The sequence below is a fragment of the Centrocercus urophasianus genome, unplaced genomic scaffold (genome assembly GCF_019232065.1).
Source record: "Centrocercus urophasianus isolate 14NV4802_14NV808 unplaced genomic scaffold, USGS_Curo_1.0 seq_14, whole genome shotgun sequence".
NCBI classification, from domain to species: domain Eukaryota; kingdom Metazoa; phylum Chordata; class Aves; order Galliformes; family Phasianidae; genus Centrocercus; species Centrocercus urophasianus.
In genome coordinates, this window is record NW_024884586.1 from 16,663,051 (window position 1) to 16,679,319 (window position 16,269).

A 16,269-nucleotide genomic window follows, 5' to 3' on the forward strand; every position below is an offset into this window, starting at 1 on the left:
TAAAATGGTACAAGACTTGTTCCTTTGGATTTTAGTACTAGCAATCTCAGGATTGTAGTAATATAAGAAGCTCTACAACTCTAATAAATAGCATTTGATGTTAGTTATCTTAGGTTTACTGTGCTGACTTTCATAGCAGCTAATTCCCAAAACTGATCTATTTAATTAGTACCCTGTACTTAAGATGTTAATGTGTGAATATTTTCTGCTTCTCGGTGATTTCTCATTCCCATTGCATTTTTATTTTATTTTTTTTTTTTTTAAGTTTTTAGTATGCTATGATTGTTTTGGTTGGTTTGTTTGTACTCATGGGAATGTGATTTTTTTTTTTTTTTTTTTTTTTTCCACAGATTGAATGTCAAAGCTTTCATTAGTAATGTGAAGACAGCTCTTGCTGCAACTAACCCAGTAAGAAAATTTATTTTAATCCAGAATTTTGATCAGTCCTTAATGTGAAGACTGAACACTTTTTATCACCTTTCTGTCAGGCTGTAAGGACTTCTGCCATTACCTTGCTGGGAGTCATGTATCTTTATGTGGGACCATCTTTACGAATGTTTTTTGAGGATGAAAAGCCAGCCCTTCTCTCTCAGATTGATGCAGAATTTGAAAAGGTATGAAGTGTAGCATTCTTAATACCAAATATCACTAAAACTACTTGGAAACAACAGTAGTTGGAATGTGTACTAATACTGTGGGTCTAGCCTTTGATTTTGTTTTAAGTGAACCAGATTTCTGAAGATAGCAGCTGCTTTGGTGAGCTAAATGTGTCGTGCCTAGCTATGCCAATAGTTTTTTTTTTCCTGTGACAGATTGCAAAAGCTCTTGTTCCTGGGTTTGGGTTTGTTTTTTTTTTTTTTTTTTTTTTTTGAGTATTATGTTTTAAAATCTTTGATACTGAAATAGTGTATTTGTGTTGTATGAGTGCCTTTATTTTTAATGTCAAACTCTAAAATAGCCATTGTAAGCTTTTGTTGCTTGCAGATGCAAGGACAGACAGCACCAGCCCCAACTCGTGGCATTTCCAGGCACAGTGGAGGAAGTGGGGATGATGGTGAGGAAGAGGAACAGGAAGATGTTGGGAATGATGTTGTGGATCTTCTGCCAAGAACAGATATTGGGTACATTTATATTCTGCAACTTGAAGACATTTGCACTGCAATTCAAAGCTTAATTGACATCCTTTATAAGCATAAATCTGCATTATTAAAGCACTCAAATACTGAAGGCATGTAAATAAGAAAATGGACTTTTTACTTTTTCTGTTTTGTACAGTGATAAGATCACAGCTGAGCTAGTGGCTAAGATTGGGGACAAAAACTGGAAGATCAGGAAAGAAGGTCTAGATGAAGTGGCAAGCATTATTAACGATGCCAAGTTCATACAGCCCAATATAGGAGAACTTCCTGCAGCTTTGAAGAGTCGTCTCAATGACTCCAATAAAATCTTGGTATGTTATTTGAAAACCTACTTTTCAACTATTTCCAGTTCAGAAATGAGAAATAGTTTATGGCAGAGAGCTGTTGCAATGTCACAAAACCATTAGTTTGAAACCAGTGGAGTGTATTAATGAAAAAATCTTCCAAAAAAGGAGGAGATTATGTGTGTCGCCATACAAGTAATGCTCCTGTTTCAGTGTCCCTATATCACTGAGCAGGCATTCTGAAGTAAAAGCTTATGTACAGCAGTGTTAACTCTCTCCATGTGACTTTGAATTTTGCATATATGATTGTACCAGTAGCTTATTCAAAGACTTTCTCTTTATATGCAGGTGCAACAAACGCTGAGCATTCTTCAGCAGCTGGCAACAGCAATGGGCCCCAATATCAAACAGCATGTGAAAAATTTGGGCATTCCTGTCATTACAGTCCTTGGAGACAGTAAGGTAAGAAGCTCAATATCTTTCTCCTTTTCACAGAATCACAGAAACACCAAGGTTGGAGAAAACCTACAAGATCATCCAGTGCAACCATCCAACCATCACCAATAGTTCTTACTAAACCATGTCCCTCAGCACAACGTCCGAATGTTCCTTGAACACTCCAGGGTCGGTGACTCCACCACCTCCCTGGGCAGCCCATTCCAGTGCCTGACCACTCTTTCAGAGAACTAGTATTTCCTAACATCCAGCCTAAGCTTCCTCTGGTACAACTGGAAGCCATTCCCTATCACCAGTTACACAAGAGAAGAGGCCAACCCCTAGCACACTACAACTTTCCTTCAGGTAGTTATAGAGAGCAATAAGGTCTCCTCTGAGCCTCCTCTTCTCCACACTGAACAATCCCAGCTCCTTCAGCCACTCCTCATCAGGCCTGTGCTCCAGACCCCTCACCAGCTTTGTTGCCCTTCTTTGAACCTGATCCAGGGCCTCAATGTCTTTCTTGCAGTGAGGGGCCCAAAACTGGACACAGTACTCGAGGTGCGGCCTCACCAGGGCTGAGTAGAGGGGGACAATCACTGCCCTGTTCCTGCTGGTAGCACTGTTTCTGATGCAAGCCAGGATGCCATTGGCGTTCTTGGCCACCTGGGCACAGTGCTGGCTCATGTTCAGCCTAGCATCAGTCAATACCCCCAGGTCCATTTCTTCTCCACAGTCTTCCAGCCACTCTGCCCCAAGCCTGTAGCCTTGCCTGGGGTTGTTGTGGCCAAAGTGCAGGACCTGGCATTTGGCATTTTAGGAACTCATCCCATTGGCTTCAGCCCAGCTATCCAGCCAGTCCAGATCACAAAATCACCAAGGTTGGAAAAGACCTTCAGGATCATCCAGTCCAACCATCTACCTATCGCTAATAGTACTCACTAAACCATGTCTCTCAACACAAAATCCAAACATTCCTGGAACATCTCCAGGATTGGTGACTCCGCCACCTCCCTGGGCAGTCCATTCCAGTGCTTGACCACTCTTTCAGAAGAGTGGTATTTCCAAGATCCCTCTGTAGGGCTTTGCTTCCTCCAGGCAGATCGACGCTTCTGGCCAACTTGGTCTCATTTTTGCCTTTCTGCCCTGAAGTGTACCTGGGAATAACTGTTCCTGTTTGCTTTTGAGATGTGAATGGTAATTAAAGCTTTGGAAGCTCATGCAAGTTGTGATGGTGATTCTTCTGGAGGGGGATTGTTTTTGCTTAAATGACAACTTATTATCCAAATAAAGTATCCTTGGTATGCATTCTGCATGAGATATATTCTACTGCTTGTGAATAACAGGAGCTGGGGTCATAATTCATCTTACAAATGAAACACAATGGCTATGTATACATGAACTGAACTTTCAGACTGAAAGTACACTACTTTACCAAGAAAACTTGATTGACTTTAAGGTTGCTTGTAGAAGTCTTCTTTTAGTGTATCAGTGTGAATTCCAGTGTGCAGTGTTGTCTTGTTCTGTGTCACTGTGTGGGAGACTTCTGTGTAGGCTGAAATATGGCACTGACTTATACTGAAGTTTGTATAATGTCATTGTTGAGCTTGTCAAGATACTGTGTCAAATCAAACCTAGGACTATGGAAAGAACTATTTGGGACAACTGGAGAGAGGGAGGCTTGAGAAGATGCTAACGATTTGTGCCAGAATTCACGGGCAATCATCAGAGGTGATATTTCAGATGTTCCTATTCTGAGTGTGAGCAGTAAAATGTGCAGGAAGTAGGTGAGCAGGTTGAAATTGGAAGTCTTCCTAGCAGCAAAAGCAACTACTTGGAAAGCTGCTGAGGATGTGTGTCAAAACTGGATTCCTACTGAAGTACTATTTTTGTTGTTGCCTGTAGGAGAAAGGTGCTTGACACAGTTTCACAAGTCTGCATTTATATGCAGATTGAGAAGGAGAATCATCTTCCCTTTACCCCCCCAAGCCCAGATGAACTCTTACAGTGGAAGTGCCTGGAGATTAGCATTGCTCTTCTGGAAGCCAAAGCTCACTCAGCATAAATTGATACTGGTTTAGCAAGTACCTTCTAATCAATTGCTTGTTATTGAACGTAGAAGGTTCCTTTCTTATTTGAAGAAGCTGGTTGTCATTACCTAGGGGAAAATAGCTGCTTCTGTGCTTCAATTTCATGAAGCTTACTATTTCTGAGGAGTGTGTGTATTTGAAAGCAAGAGAAGCCAGCTCCAGTTTACAAGCTGTGGTATTCTTGAATCTACAAATGAACAAGCAAAATGTCTTCTACTGTACTGATGAGCTGTGCTGATATTTGAAGTACAACATGCTGATGTTGCATGCCAACATGCATCAGTACCAATGCTTAATGTGTTTGCATCCTTGGTGTTGGTGGTGTCTGCATTGACTTCATTCTTCTCCTCTTTGAAGAGGCAGAAACTCTGAAGTACTCCGTGCAAGGAGTTCAGATGAGACTTGTCCTTTTTGTGTCAGAAAGCTTGATGTGTTTGTCTGCCCCAGTAGGAATGACAGCAAGTCTTGCCTGCCATAAATGGATGAGTATCATTTTAAAATAAATTAAAATCATTTGGTATGTGGAGACTAGTCAGGATTGCCAAGAATTACGGATTACTTTGACTACTGACAGTTTTGAAGGTGGAGTTGGGCAGCACTCAAAATCTAACAGTCCCTTCTGCTGGAGATCGTTCTTATTCTTTGAAGAGCACAAGTATTATCCTGATGCTACTTGTAAGTCACAGTATCTAGTTTCTTTCCCTTCTCTGGGATCTCTCTCTAAGGAGCCTAAGTTCCATTTAAAATCCAGCAAGTCAGAAGTAGCATATGAAGATGACTTAAAGCTTCTAACAAAACAGACACCTCATTATGTGAACTGAGGAGCTCGTTGTCTGTTTAAAGCTCAAAACTACATGGTGTAGTTGCAAGGATACGGATTGTAAATTACCATCTACACATCTACAAATTCACTTTTGCTCAGTTCTGAGAACATGCACAAATTGTGCTACAGAAATTGTCATGTTTAATACAACAGTGAAATTGGGTCTCCTTCCAAACAATGGGAGGACTAAGCATAAGGATCTAGATTTAAAGAAAAAACCAAACTAAAATAATGTTTATTTCAGGTTATTTCCTCAGTCCAAAGGAACTAATTTTTTTATGAGCAAGCTGGTTTCTTTCTTTTATTCACCCCTCAAGTTATCATGAGAAAACAGCAAGCTGTCTTCACTTGCAAGTACATGATTTTTAAGGATAAGACCTACTGAGATTAACCTGTATCATCACCAAAATGTGCAATACAAATGCATAATACCAGTGTTACTGGTATTACAATTACAATGTGCTGTGATACTGATGGAGGATTGTGTACTCATTCAAGCATTATTGCAATAATAACTATTCTGCAAGATTTATCCAGTTGCAGGTATTTAGGGAGATGAGACAGATTTTTGAGCCTTGCTTAAAATACTGACATTCAGTGAATAATTAAGCAAAACCAGGCTCTAACCTGTAAGTAGACAAATGTAGCTGTTTGCATTTGGCACAGGAATTTTATTTCCCTCTGTGGACAACTTTTTAGTGAGGATGCTGACTCTGGGTACATGCCAGAATTGAGTCAATTTTAAGTGCAATGTAACATGTATGCTATGTATCTGTTATACAAACACACATCCTTTAGCTTTAGTATTGTCTTGCTTCCTACTCAGCCTATGGGAGAGTGATCTGTTCTCGTGTGTACGCTCGTGTTTGTACTGACAGATTTTCTTTGAAGAATCGTGTGTTCCATCTGACTTCCAATTTCACATAACTGTTTCAAAAAAAGACACAATGTGTTTTGTTGTTTTTCTTTTTAAACCAAAACACTAAAGGTAGAACTTGGGTAAGAGACTCACCTGCCCTTGTTTTGACCTTGGCTCAGAAACCTGAAATAAGACTGCCCTGAAACTACTAACAGGTTTCATAATCTTCTTGTCCTGCTGTATGTATATGCTAAGCCTGTTATAACCATTACATAAATCAACTTTATTCTTTAGAAGTCAACCTTATCTGTACCTGTTTTTTCATTCAGGAGTTAAGGTTAAGATAGCAAGTTTGAAGTGTTTCTAAAGATAACCTTTTGTGCCTGTTTATTATGCCTATCACTTTTTAATAGTAAGTTTATGATATGATTTGCTTATTTCCGTATGCGATAGCGATGCTAAAATTAGACTCTGAATCCTACGTTTCTCAAGTAGTGAGTGAGAACGTAGTTCAAAATTTATAATGTAGAATCTTCTGTTGTAATCTTCTGACCCGTCTTTAGGATTATTCATAAATCTTGTTATTGCTACAGAATAATGTTCGTGCTGCTGCACTAGCAACTGTGAATGCCTGGGCTGAACAAACTGGCATGAAAGAGTGGCTGGAAGGAGAAGACCTATCTGAGGAACTCAAAAAAGAAAATCCTTTTCTAAGGCAAGAGGTAGGCTTCTCTTAACTGCTCTTTGTGTGTATTTGCTCAAAATAACCGTTTTTGCTATGGACTAACTTTATATAAGCAAACTGATTTTGCATAATACAACTATTATGTAAGTAAACAAGAAGCAACTCTCTGTTCTTGCTGACAAAACTTTACAGGGCTAATGAGCTGTCCCCTAGTGTGATAGCTGTAACTTAGATTTTAGTGCCTCCAAAATGCAGGTTTAGCCTCTTGGTCACCCTTATAAGACTATTTTGTTTCCCATCAAATTGACACAGTAGTGATGAAGACCAGAACAGAACTAGAGGTGTTAATATATTGAGGTTAATGAAGTGCAACTTACTAATTAGCTGCGCTACCTAGTCTGAAATTCCAGTGTTATTTACAGAAGGAGGAATCAGCCCACACAATCTTACCTGGTCAGGCTCCAAGTTTTGAAGTAGCTGCATATTCAAATACTGTACTCACTTTTTGTTGTTTCTGAATTGTTAATACTACGCTTACGTTGTTTAGGAGTATGTTTGTCCAAACATAGTTTTTTCCTTTTCTTTGAATGAATGAGTAAAGGACTAGCGTTCATTCTCTTGTGGCTTATGTTAGATGTTCCAAATATCAATAATCACTTATTCAAAAACATTTTTTAAACTTATAGCTTCTTGGTTGGTTGGCTGACAAGTTGCCTACCCTCCGCACTGTTCCTTCTGACCTGCTCTTATGTGTGCCTCACCTCTACTCCTGCCTTGAAGATCGAAATGGAGATGTGCGTAAAAAGGCTCAGGATGCCCTGCCATTCTTTATGATGCATCTTGGCTTTGAGAAGATGGCAAAAGCCACCGGCAAGCTGAAGGTATTGCTGTGACTAAGAGTGGCTAATGTGACTTTGACTAAGTGAATATTAAATGGTTAGGTTTGTGATGTATTTGGTCATGGAAAACCTTGCCTGCACTGAACTTCAGGTGGCTGAAAATAAGGTCAGGAGATTGCAAGTTTTCTGTACTTCAAAAAGACCGTGGCCACAACTGATTTATCACTACAAGAGCTTGTTATTTATTCACAATGTGTATTTTTCTGAAAGAAATCTATTTGTTGATAGCTTACCATTTATTGTCTAACTGTATGCCTTTAAACACATGCATGGCTTACTCAAACAATAACTCATAGGGTTCTCAAGTAACTTCATAGGACTGCTCAGCTGGAACAGATTGCTGGTTTGCTTCATATACATCTTCCAGAAATAAACTAGTGGCAAGGTGTCCCATCTCAGAATGTGAAGATCTGAAAGCATGTTCCAAGTGTCATGAAAGATGCTTACTAGAGAATATTCTGCTTCAAAGTACTGTCGTTTTTCTAGTCTGAGGTATGTATTGAAATAGTAATCCTTCCATATCTGTTATTTTGTTTCCCCGCCCTCTAGCCTACTTCCAAAGACCAGGTACTGGCCATGCTTGAAAAAGCCAAAGCCAATATGCCAGCCAAACCAGCTCCGCCTGCTAAAGCATCCTCCAGAGTGGGAGGGGGAGCAGCTCCAGCCAAATTCCAACCTGCATCAGGTAACCTCTCAAGTTCTGGGAAATAACGGAAGAAAAGGGTTGGATTACATTCCCCTAAGAAGAATTTTTGGTGAAACAGTACTTTAATGATTATTTATGTTTTAAACTATAATAAATTTGATGTATAACGATGTGGGGAACTGTGTGTGCTAACATGCAAAAGAAAATTTTCAGTGTGATAAGGGCATTATCACACATTACTATCATTATCTTCGTGAGTAGTTTATTATTCTGTTCTAAGAACAAAAAAAACAGTGTTGATTTGAAACAGGCTTCCTGATAGTTTGGGATGATCTTTGTTTTTCCAGCTCTTACAGAAGATTCAGGGTCAAATAGCATGGAATCTAAGCCTGATCCCAAAAAAGCCAAAGTAGGAGGAACTTCCTCTAAAACTAAGGTAATTGTTCTATTTTGTATGATATTAATTCAATTAAATTAACAGATTGAGTAATGTTTTATGGGTAAAAGAGCATAGCCCTTTCTTGGGACTGCTTTTAAAAAGAATCAGTGTGTTTGTCTGGTTTCTGAAATTAGGTGTTCCTATATCTTCTACTTAAGTAGGTAATAACAGAAATAATGTTTAACTAAGTCTGTTTTGTTTTTAAATGCCATGTGAACAGCTCATTCCATATTGTAAATTTGCTTGTCTTCTTGGTTTCAAGTAATTGAGTATTTATTCTTACTATTGCTGTTCTGCTGTGAACAACAGTGTTGAACCCATGTATTGAAGGAAATTCATCTCCTTCACAGTTGGAACACAGAAGCAAGAAGAGAAAGAATATGTTTGAAAGCACAGTCACAGCCTCAGCTGTGCATCCTTGAATTGTTTTTTCATTGTTAGTGATTTTTTTCTATTTATTTTAAAGTTAAGCAAAAAACCACCTTGTTTTGTAATCCTTTTGCTTCTATTGCCTCAAGTAATGTTATGGGAAAAACTGACACAAGTCCAGATCTATGACAGAAATGAATGGAACAAACTTGGAAGGATGTTGTAGGCTTGCCAAAGTTAATATATTTGCTTGTCAGAATTTTGATTCTGGAGTTAATACCTCTGCAATGGACACAAAAAAAAAAATAAATGCCCATGTAAGAGATGTGGATTGGTAACTCTTCCAAGTAAATATGTCTCTAACAACAAAGCCTTTTTTTTTTATGGCTTATTTACAGCAGTCAGATGTTAATAGCAGTGTGTCCAAGGGCAGTACCAGCCTGTCCAAAACTAATACAAACTTCAGCAAAGGCAATACCAGACTGACAAAGAGCAAATCTATCAAACAGGTACTACATTGGGTTTTAGGTATGTGTGTGGGTAACTGGTGCACTGGTCCAGAATGATATGTCATCTTTCACAGGGTGCTGTTGCACACACTGTCACGAGTATTGCTTCCACAGCAGCAGAGCACATACTTTAAAAAATTCTAATCAACTTTATTCTTTCAGCTTCTCTCTGGCTCTTGTTTACATAGGCAGCATGAGGTTGGCTGGCATCTAATGCTTGCTATTGCTTGGACTAAGGCATATGTCTTGCGTTGCTTCTTAATACCTTGGGTTTGGGGGTGTTTTTGTTTTCTCAGGGCGTACAGGGGAAGAAAATATTAAACAAGCCTACTTTAAAGGAGGATGATGACAAATCGGGTCCCATTTTTATCATAGTCCCAAATGGGAAAGAACAGAGAATGAAAGATGAAAAAGGACTGAAGGTAAGAAAGATCTAAATGCTTTCACTTATTTTGAATTAGTATTAATTTTAATACATCTTTTTGTTCTGAGGGAGTTGGGCTTGTTCAGCCTGGAGAAGAGAAGGCTGCGGGGTGACCTCATTGCAGCCTATCAATACCTGAAGGGAACCTACACCCACGAGGGGAGTAAACTCTTCAAAAGGGCTGACAACAGCAGGACTAGGGGAAATGGATCCAAGTTGAAGGAGGGAAGATTTAGGTTGGATGTTAGGGGGAAGTTCTATACAAGGAGAGTGGTTAGGCCCTGGAACGGGCTGCCCAGGGAGGTTGTGGATGCCCCGTCCTTGGATGTGTTTAAGGCCAGGTTGGACAGGGTCCTGGGCAACCTGATCTGAATGTGTGTGTTTGGTGGCCCTGCTAGGCAGGGGGGTTGGAACTACATGATCCTTGAGGTCCCTTCCAACCCGGGTGATTCTGTGATCTGTGATTCTGTGATTCTGGCATTTAAAATTAACTATGCTAGGACATGAAAGTTGTATTTTCTGTCTGTCCTTTGGGTTGTTTATCCAGTGCCCCAGCTGACTTGCACAGGCCCATATTACTTTGTGATGTTTGTCTGTTTGTCAGATTTTGTGCATCTGTATGTTCTTGTAGAACTTCTTGCTGCTTCTAAGAGATGATCCTTAGCTTTATAGTGTCAAGTTGATCAACTTTTTGTGCATGCCTAACGTTGGAGTTCTAGGATCCACATTAGATTCTTTATATGTATTTTGAATGGTACTTCTTAACAAGCTTGATTTTTTTGCGCATGTGGAAATTTTGTTGCTTAAAGCATACTTCATTGATTACTTGCCAGTGAAAAGACCTATGTAGCTTAAAAACAACCACTCTAAGTAGTTTGTAGAAATTAAGGTAACAGCCTAAAGATGACTGCTCAACACAGGATCTTTTATGGAAGCCAAGATGAGCAAAAGCCATTTAAATTTTCCCGTTGTCTTTTGATAATGAGAAGATTTTGAAAACAGATTCTGAAGTAGGACTGAAAACAATACAATTTGCAGATTTTTTCAAGAGCAAAAAGTGCTGCTTGCTTTGAGTTCCAAATGCTGATGTTTTGCAGGTGTTGAAGTGGAACTTCACTACTCCTCGTGATGAATACATTGAACAGCTGAAAACTCAAATGTCCAGTTGTGTAGCCAAATGGTTACAGGATGAGATGTTTCATGCAGACTTCCAGCACCACAACAAAGCACTGGCTGTTATGATTGAGGTAAGTTTGGATCTGTGCTAGTGGATGACAACAAAAATAATTATTCCTTGCTGTCTCATCTTGAGTTGAAATCAACTAGGAGTGTTCTGAGAATCTAGAAGTAACTGTACTGTGAGATTGAAACTTTTTTCCAGATAATTAATGAATTTTGTTTTTGAGGAGAAGAGAAAATTAGTTTGTTCACTAGAGGTTTTTCTTAAAATGTCAGAAAGCTGTTTAAGCTGAAAGTGAGCACTTGCAGCCACAGAAATCAATCAGTGTGTGTAGACTGTCTCAGCAGGCATAGCTTTTTCCTTGTTCTGATTTCTTGAACAGCGTGCTTCACTTTGCCCCTCTTTTTTCCCCATGTTGTTTGAAGCATTTGGAGAATGAGAAAGAAGGAGTCATCAGCTGCCTGGATCTGATCCTGAAGTGGCTTACTCTTCGGTTCTTTGATACCAACACAAGTGTTCTTATGAAAACGCTTGAATACCTTAAATTGCTGTTCAATATGCTGAGCCAAGAGGAGTATCACCTTACAGAAAATGAAGCATCGTCTTTCATCCCGTATCTCATCATAAAGGTACCATTTATTATACAGAAGTTAACCTCGCTTTCTGTGGGGAACATTGCAGGATAACAAATTACTACAGTGATGCTCATTCTGAATGTGTTGTGTATTTGCCTTTAAAAGGCATTTTCCAGAAGGAGTTTTTGCACTGAGAATAATTTTGACTGTCTTGACATTAAACTACTCATCAGTATGAAGAGTCTGTTCAAAATGTTCAGTATTTCTTCCCAACTGTTTTTGCTTTTCTATTAGGTAGGAGAACCAAAAGATGTCATCCGCAAAGATGTGCGTGCCATCCTGAATAGGATGTGTCTCATATATCCAGCCAGCAAAATGTTTACTTTCATCATGGAGGGGACAAAATCTAAAAACTCAAAACAGCGTGCAGGTGGGAAATAGCATTACATACTAAGCAGTTTCAATTTTTAGCCGTGTTGTTTTGCATCCTGAAAAACCAACTTAACTTCTAGTGGAAGATGAGATTTGCCCTGTGTGTAGAATTATATGCACTTGCAAGTAACCCTGTCATGTATTTTAGTTAAAGGAAGAATAATCTTGCTCTTTATTTTTTATCTTTGGAAGGTGTAACAATCTATTGATAGTAATCTAACATTAACATTAAGTTTGAGTCTTCCTTGAGGAGGCTTGTTTTAATAAAACAGTGCTGTGGAGAACAATGATGACAGTACTGTCCAGGTCACTAAGGGAATCTGTAATACGATCGGAACTTTGAAAAGATGTCTCTATGATGTACAGAGGTCTCAACTGTTTTACTTTAGGAATTGTTTACCATATAGTGTTTTAAAGTTCAAACAGCTTCATGGCCACCTTGAATATCTCATCCTTATAAATCTAGAAGGTTAAAATTCTATGGTACGACATTACAAACTTACAACTGTCTAAACTGCCTAGTTGTGAAGTTAAACATCATGTAGCTCACAATAATGGGAAGTACTTGGAAAGGTATGGGAATGACTGACCGCTTTTAGATGCTTGTGTGCTTCTTTATCTCATAAATCATCCAGAGTATCTGCATCTATCAACACAGAGAGCAAGAACTATCACTCTGTTAATAAACTGAGCGTTGTGATTCACCCTTCTGTATAGTGAATGCTCGTTCTCAAACAGCACAGAAGTTAGAGGATTGTTTCTCAGCAGCTTTAATTTTGAATCTGCTTGTGTCATTTTCTTCCTTCAGAGTGCCTGGAAGAGCTTGGATGTCTGGTTGAATCTTATGGCATGAACGTATGCCAGCCAACTCCAGGGAAAGCCTTGAAAGAAATGGCAACTCATATTGGTGATAGAGACAACACCGTTCGCAATGCTGCACTGAACACCATTGTAACTGTCTACAATGTTCATGGTGACCAAGTATTCAAGCTGATTGGAAATGTGAGTGTAACTGGAAATAACAATGGTTGAGTTGCAAGTACTTGGAACAGGCAAGCTATAGCAGGACCTTGGCTTCTGTAGTAGAGTCCACAGTGTTAAAATGTTGCCTGGGGCTCATAAATACAGAGGACGTGCAAGGGTGGATAGGTGTGTTTTGTTCTTCAGCAACACAAGCAACAATTAAACTTACTAACAGTGGTAGGATTTGAACTAAAAATGATTTGTTTCTTGGAAACAATGTGGGCTAGAAGTGGCTGTATTTCATATAGTAGCTTGTCCATATGGATTAACTAGCTCCTGAACAACCATCTGGTAGTCAAGTGACCCTGCTGGACAGCTGCTAGATGGTAGTATTGACTTGTCTTGGAATTGCAAAACCTCAGCCTGTAACAATTGCGTCACCTACAAGAGGTACACATTTCTAAAACTCATTCCACTGAGTGAAAGCATTGTTTGTTTTAGCTGTCAGAGAAAGACATGAGCATGTTGGAGGAGAGAATAAAACGGTCAGCCAAGAGACCATCTGCTGCTCCAGTGAGACAGGCAGAGGAGAAACCTCAGCGTATCCAAAACATCAGTGCGAATGCTAGCATGCTGCGGAAGGGGCCAGCTGAGGATATGTCTTCCAAACTCAAGTATGTAATGATACATTATGGTCTGCAGGTGGTATAGTGTGTGTGCTAATGTCATGTCCAGCTATGTTATTTTATTTTGTGTATCATCATTGCATGTTGTGAAAATTGGCCAAAGAATTTAAAACAGAATGTCTGAAACTTTTTTTTGTCTTGTCTGTCTTGAAATCTTTCTAAATGGTCTTGTGCCTTTTTTCACTGCTTCTCCATGGACAGAATTATGTATCGCACTTATAGGATGTAAGTACTGCCCACTAACTCCTTAGTGCAGGGGCTCTTCTGTCTTTCCATTTCTATCCTTGTCATCCCTTCCAAAGGGTGACATGTTTATCATAGCCAGTTCAATAGGTGTATAGATCTGTGATCTGAACAAAAGAAAACAACAGCAGAAGTTTCTACCGAGGTGTCTGTAGGTGAAGCTGCAGGCAGATAGGGCACTTGTGGTAGACAGCTGTTGGAAATGCTGGGAGAATGTCCTGTGTGTTGCATTTATCTGGACCGTGTCCCTAACTTGTTAGCACAATTACATAGTACAGAATTGGATGAGCACGTGTGAAGCAGCCTGGAGAGACGGTTTTGGAAACAAAAGCTCAGAAACAGTGTCTTACCACTTGCTCATCATCTTGGAATAAAAGTCCCTGTTGGAGAATAGCGTACGATGTTTCCTTGAAACTTCTAGTATGAAGTACAAGCTATATGGGAGAATACTAGATTCAGTTGATCTTGCAGTGTTTCTATGTACACATGCATCCTATTCATCATCTAAAAACACAAATGAACTCTAAGCCTGTGTTCCATTAGTGCTACTTTAAACTGTGTTCAGTGATCTCTAACAGCATTACCTAGTTTATACCTAACTGCAGTGGTTTGGATGGGGCCTCATCTTGTAAGGGTAGCTGGGAAAGCAAGTAACTGGCAGCTGCTCTTCTGGCTTACAAAATTTAGTTTTACTAATAGCTAGGGGAGAGCAGCAAAGGGAGGTTTTTAAGGATCTTGAAGAAAATCACATCTCCAAAATGTATGCTGTTCTATTATAGGAGCTTTAGGGCTACCAGTAGATGTTAGCACTGTTACTTTTGCCTGTTGAGTGTATGTAATAAACATCTCTCTCCTGGTTTCTGTAGCCAAAATCGCAATATGGGCAGTCACTCTGAGACAGCACATACAGTTCCACGGGAATTTCAGCTGGATCTTGATGAAATTGAAAATGATAACGGTACTGTCAAATGTGAGATGCCAGCACTTGTACAGCACAAACTAGATGACATCTTTGAGCCGGTCCTGATTCCTGAGCCCAAGTGAGTCTGGTTGGATCTAAGTAAAACCAATAAGAACTAAAGAACTATTCTGAGAAGCTGAAATGACCAGTTTGTACATTCAGACCTCTTTACCTGAGGAGGGGAAGTGTCAGCTGTTCTGAAAAGAGATGTCAGAGTCTCTTTGGGAAAGACCTTCATAAATGAAGGTGATCTACGGTACTGTTTTGAATTCTGGGTAGCTGTTATTTCTAATGAAAAACCTGAGTTATGCTTATTTATTTTTGTGTCATCTTTTTTAAGACAACATTGATCTTTCTTAAATGTGTTATGTCTGTTAGCATACTGGTAAACTCATAGATATGTTAGAAATTGTTTCTACCTTGAATGTTCCCTGTGAAGATAAAAAATCTTGTCTCTAAACTGCTTCTGAAAAATAGCAGTTTAGTATAAACTCGAACACTCCAAAGGGTAACAAATCCTGTTTTCACCTGTTTAGAATCCGTGCTGTGTCGCCACACTTTGATGACATGCACAGTAGCATTGCTTCTACCATCAACTGTGTCATTTCTCAAGTAGCCAGTGGTGATATAAATACAAGCATTCAGGCTCTAGCACAGGTAAGAGAACTAAGGTGTAACAACTATTCATACTGAACTAAGCTATTTCTCTGCGAGGTTGATGAGCTGCACTCTGGTGGAGCAACCGTGTCAGGTGACATGGACTCTGCTCAGAATCTCCCTGATGACAAAACTAAGTGCACAGGGGCCATCTGACTCGCTTTATTAATATCGATTTCACTTCTGTGTTGTGAAATAGACTCTAACACAGAAGCACTAATTTGGGAAAAATGTAATTTTTTTTTTTTTTGTAAAGTACACATCTATACTATAGAGACTATGCTATACAGATTTGAAAAAGCAGACTGTTGCCAACGTAACTTTTAAATGTAAACTGCTGTGCAGACTCAGCAGAAAGATTTTGTATCTTCCCTCATAGTTAAAGCCCACTCTGTGAATGTGTGAAAACTATGTAGAAATGTTTTGTCTGGAAGATTTCACAAAGTTGTTAATTCCAGAATCTATGATAGATGTCAAGACTGTACAGGATACTGATTCTTTAAAGAGATATAAATGTAACATATTATATTTGGAATTAGCAATAGAAGTTTGTAGTTTACTGATTTCAAGTGGAAGCTTGGAATAGAAATACCTTGGCAAAATAGATAAGGGCAAGACTTTTCTTATGTAAATGTTTCTAAATTATAGCTGTTTTGCACTGTTTTTATTATGTTGACTTGGGTGTTCTGTTTTGTTTTTAAATCTTAGATTGATGAAGTTTTCAGACAGGAAGACAAAGCAGAAGTTATGTCTGGCCACATTGACCAATTTCTAATAGCTACACTTATGCAGCTTCGGTTAATCTACAATACACACATGGCAGATGAGAAGCTAGACAAAGATGAGATAGCAAAACTTTACAGCTGTATTATTGGGAGCATGATATCGGTAAGGCTTTGACCTATAAACTAAGGTGAAAAGCAAGGAATGTCTATGCTGAAGTTGCAGCCAAATGGAATACCTAAGCGGAG

The 16,269-nt window shown here is 39.1% G+C and overlaps 1 protein-coding gene and 1 non-coding gene across 6 annotated transcripts in view; both read left to right on the forward strand.

The window, feature by feature from the left end:
* Positions 1–16,269, forward strand: part of CKAP5 (cytoskeleton associated protein 5) — a 46,321-nt gene that overhangs the window by 24,125 nt on the left and 5,927 nt on the right. For 4 of the 5 annotated variants that reach the window (XM_042815119.1, XM_042815122.1, XM_042815121.1 and 1 more), the window contains exons 19-37: positions 351–408; positions 489–614; positions 985–1,121; positions 1,276–1,450; positions 1,772–1,885; positions 6,224–6,352; positions 7,002–7,196; positions 7,764–7,899; positions 8,208–8,296; positions 9,067–9,177; positions 9,474–9,599; positions 10,699–10,848; positions 11,207–11,410; positions 11,651–11,786; positions 12,597–12,790; positions 13,253–13,425; positions 14,547–14,720; positions 15,178–15,298; positions 16,007–16,186. In XM_042815119.1, coding sequence (XP_042671053.1) covers positions 351–408; positions 489–614; positions 985–1,121; positions 1,276–1,450; positions 1,772–1,885; positions 6,224–6,352; positions 7,002–7,196; positions 7,764–7,899; positions 8,208–8,296; positions 9,067–9,177; positions 9,474–9,599; positions 10,699–10,848; positions 11,207–11,410; positions 11,651–11,786; positions 12,597–12,790; positions 13,253–13,425; positions 14,547–14,720; positions 15,178–15,298; positions 16,007–16,186 — 2,728 coding nt within the window. The remainder of the gene's footprint in view (positions 1–350; positions 409–488; positions 615–984; positions 1,122–1,275; positions 1,451–1,771; positions 1,886–6,223; positions 6,353–7,001; positions 7,197–7,763; positions 7,900–8,207; positions 8,297–9,066; positions 9,178–9,473; positions 9,600–10,698; positions 10,849–11,206; positions 11,411–11,650; positions 11,787–12,596; positions 12,791–13,252; positions 13,426–14,546; positions 14,721–15,177; positions 15,299–16,006; positions 16,187–16,269) is intronic. The other variant, XM_042815123.1, reaches the window with a different exon arrangement.
* Positions 15,350–15,460, forward strand: LOC122158432. The gene has a single exon (XR_006168229.1). It is a non-coding gene; the product is annotated as a small nucleolar RNA SNORD67 (small nucleolar RNA).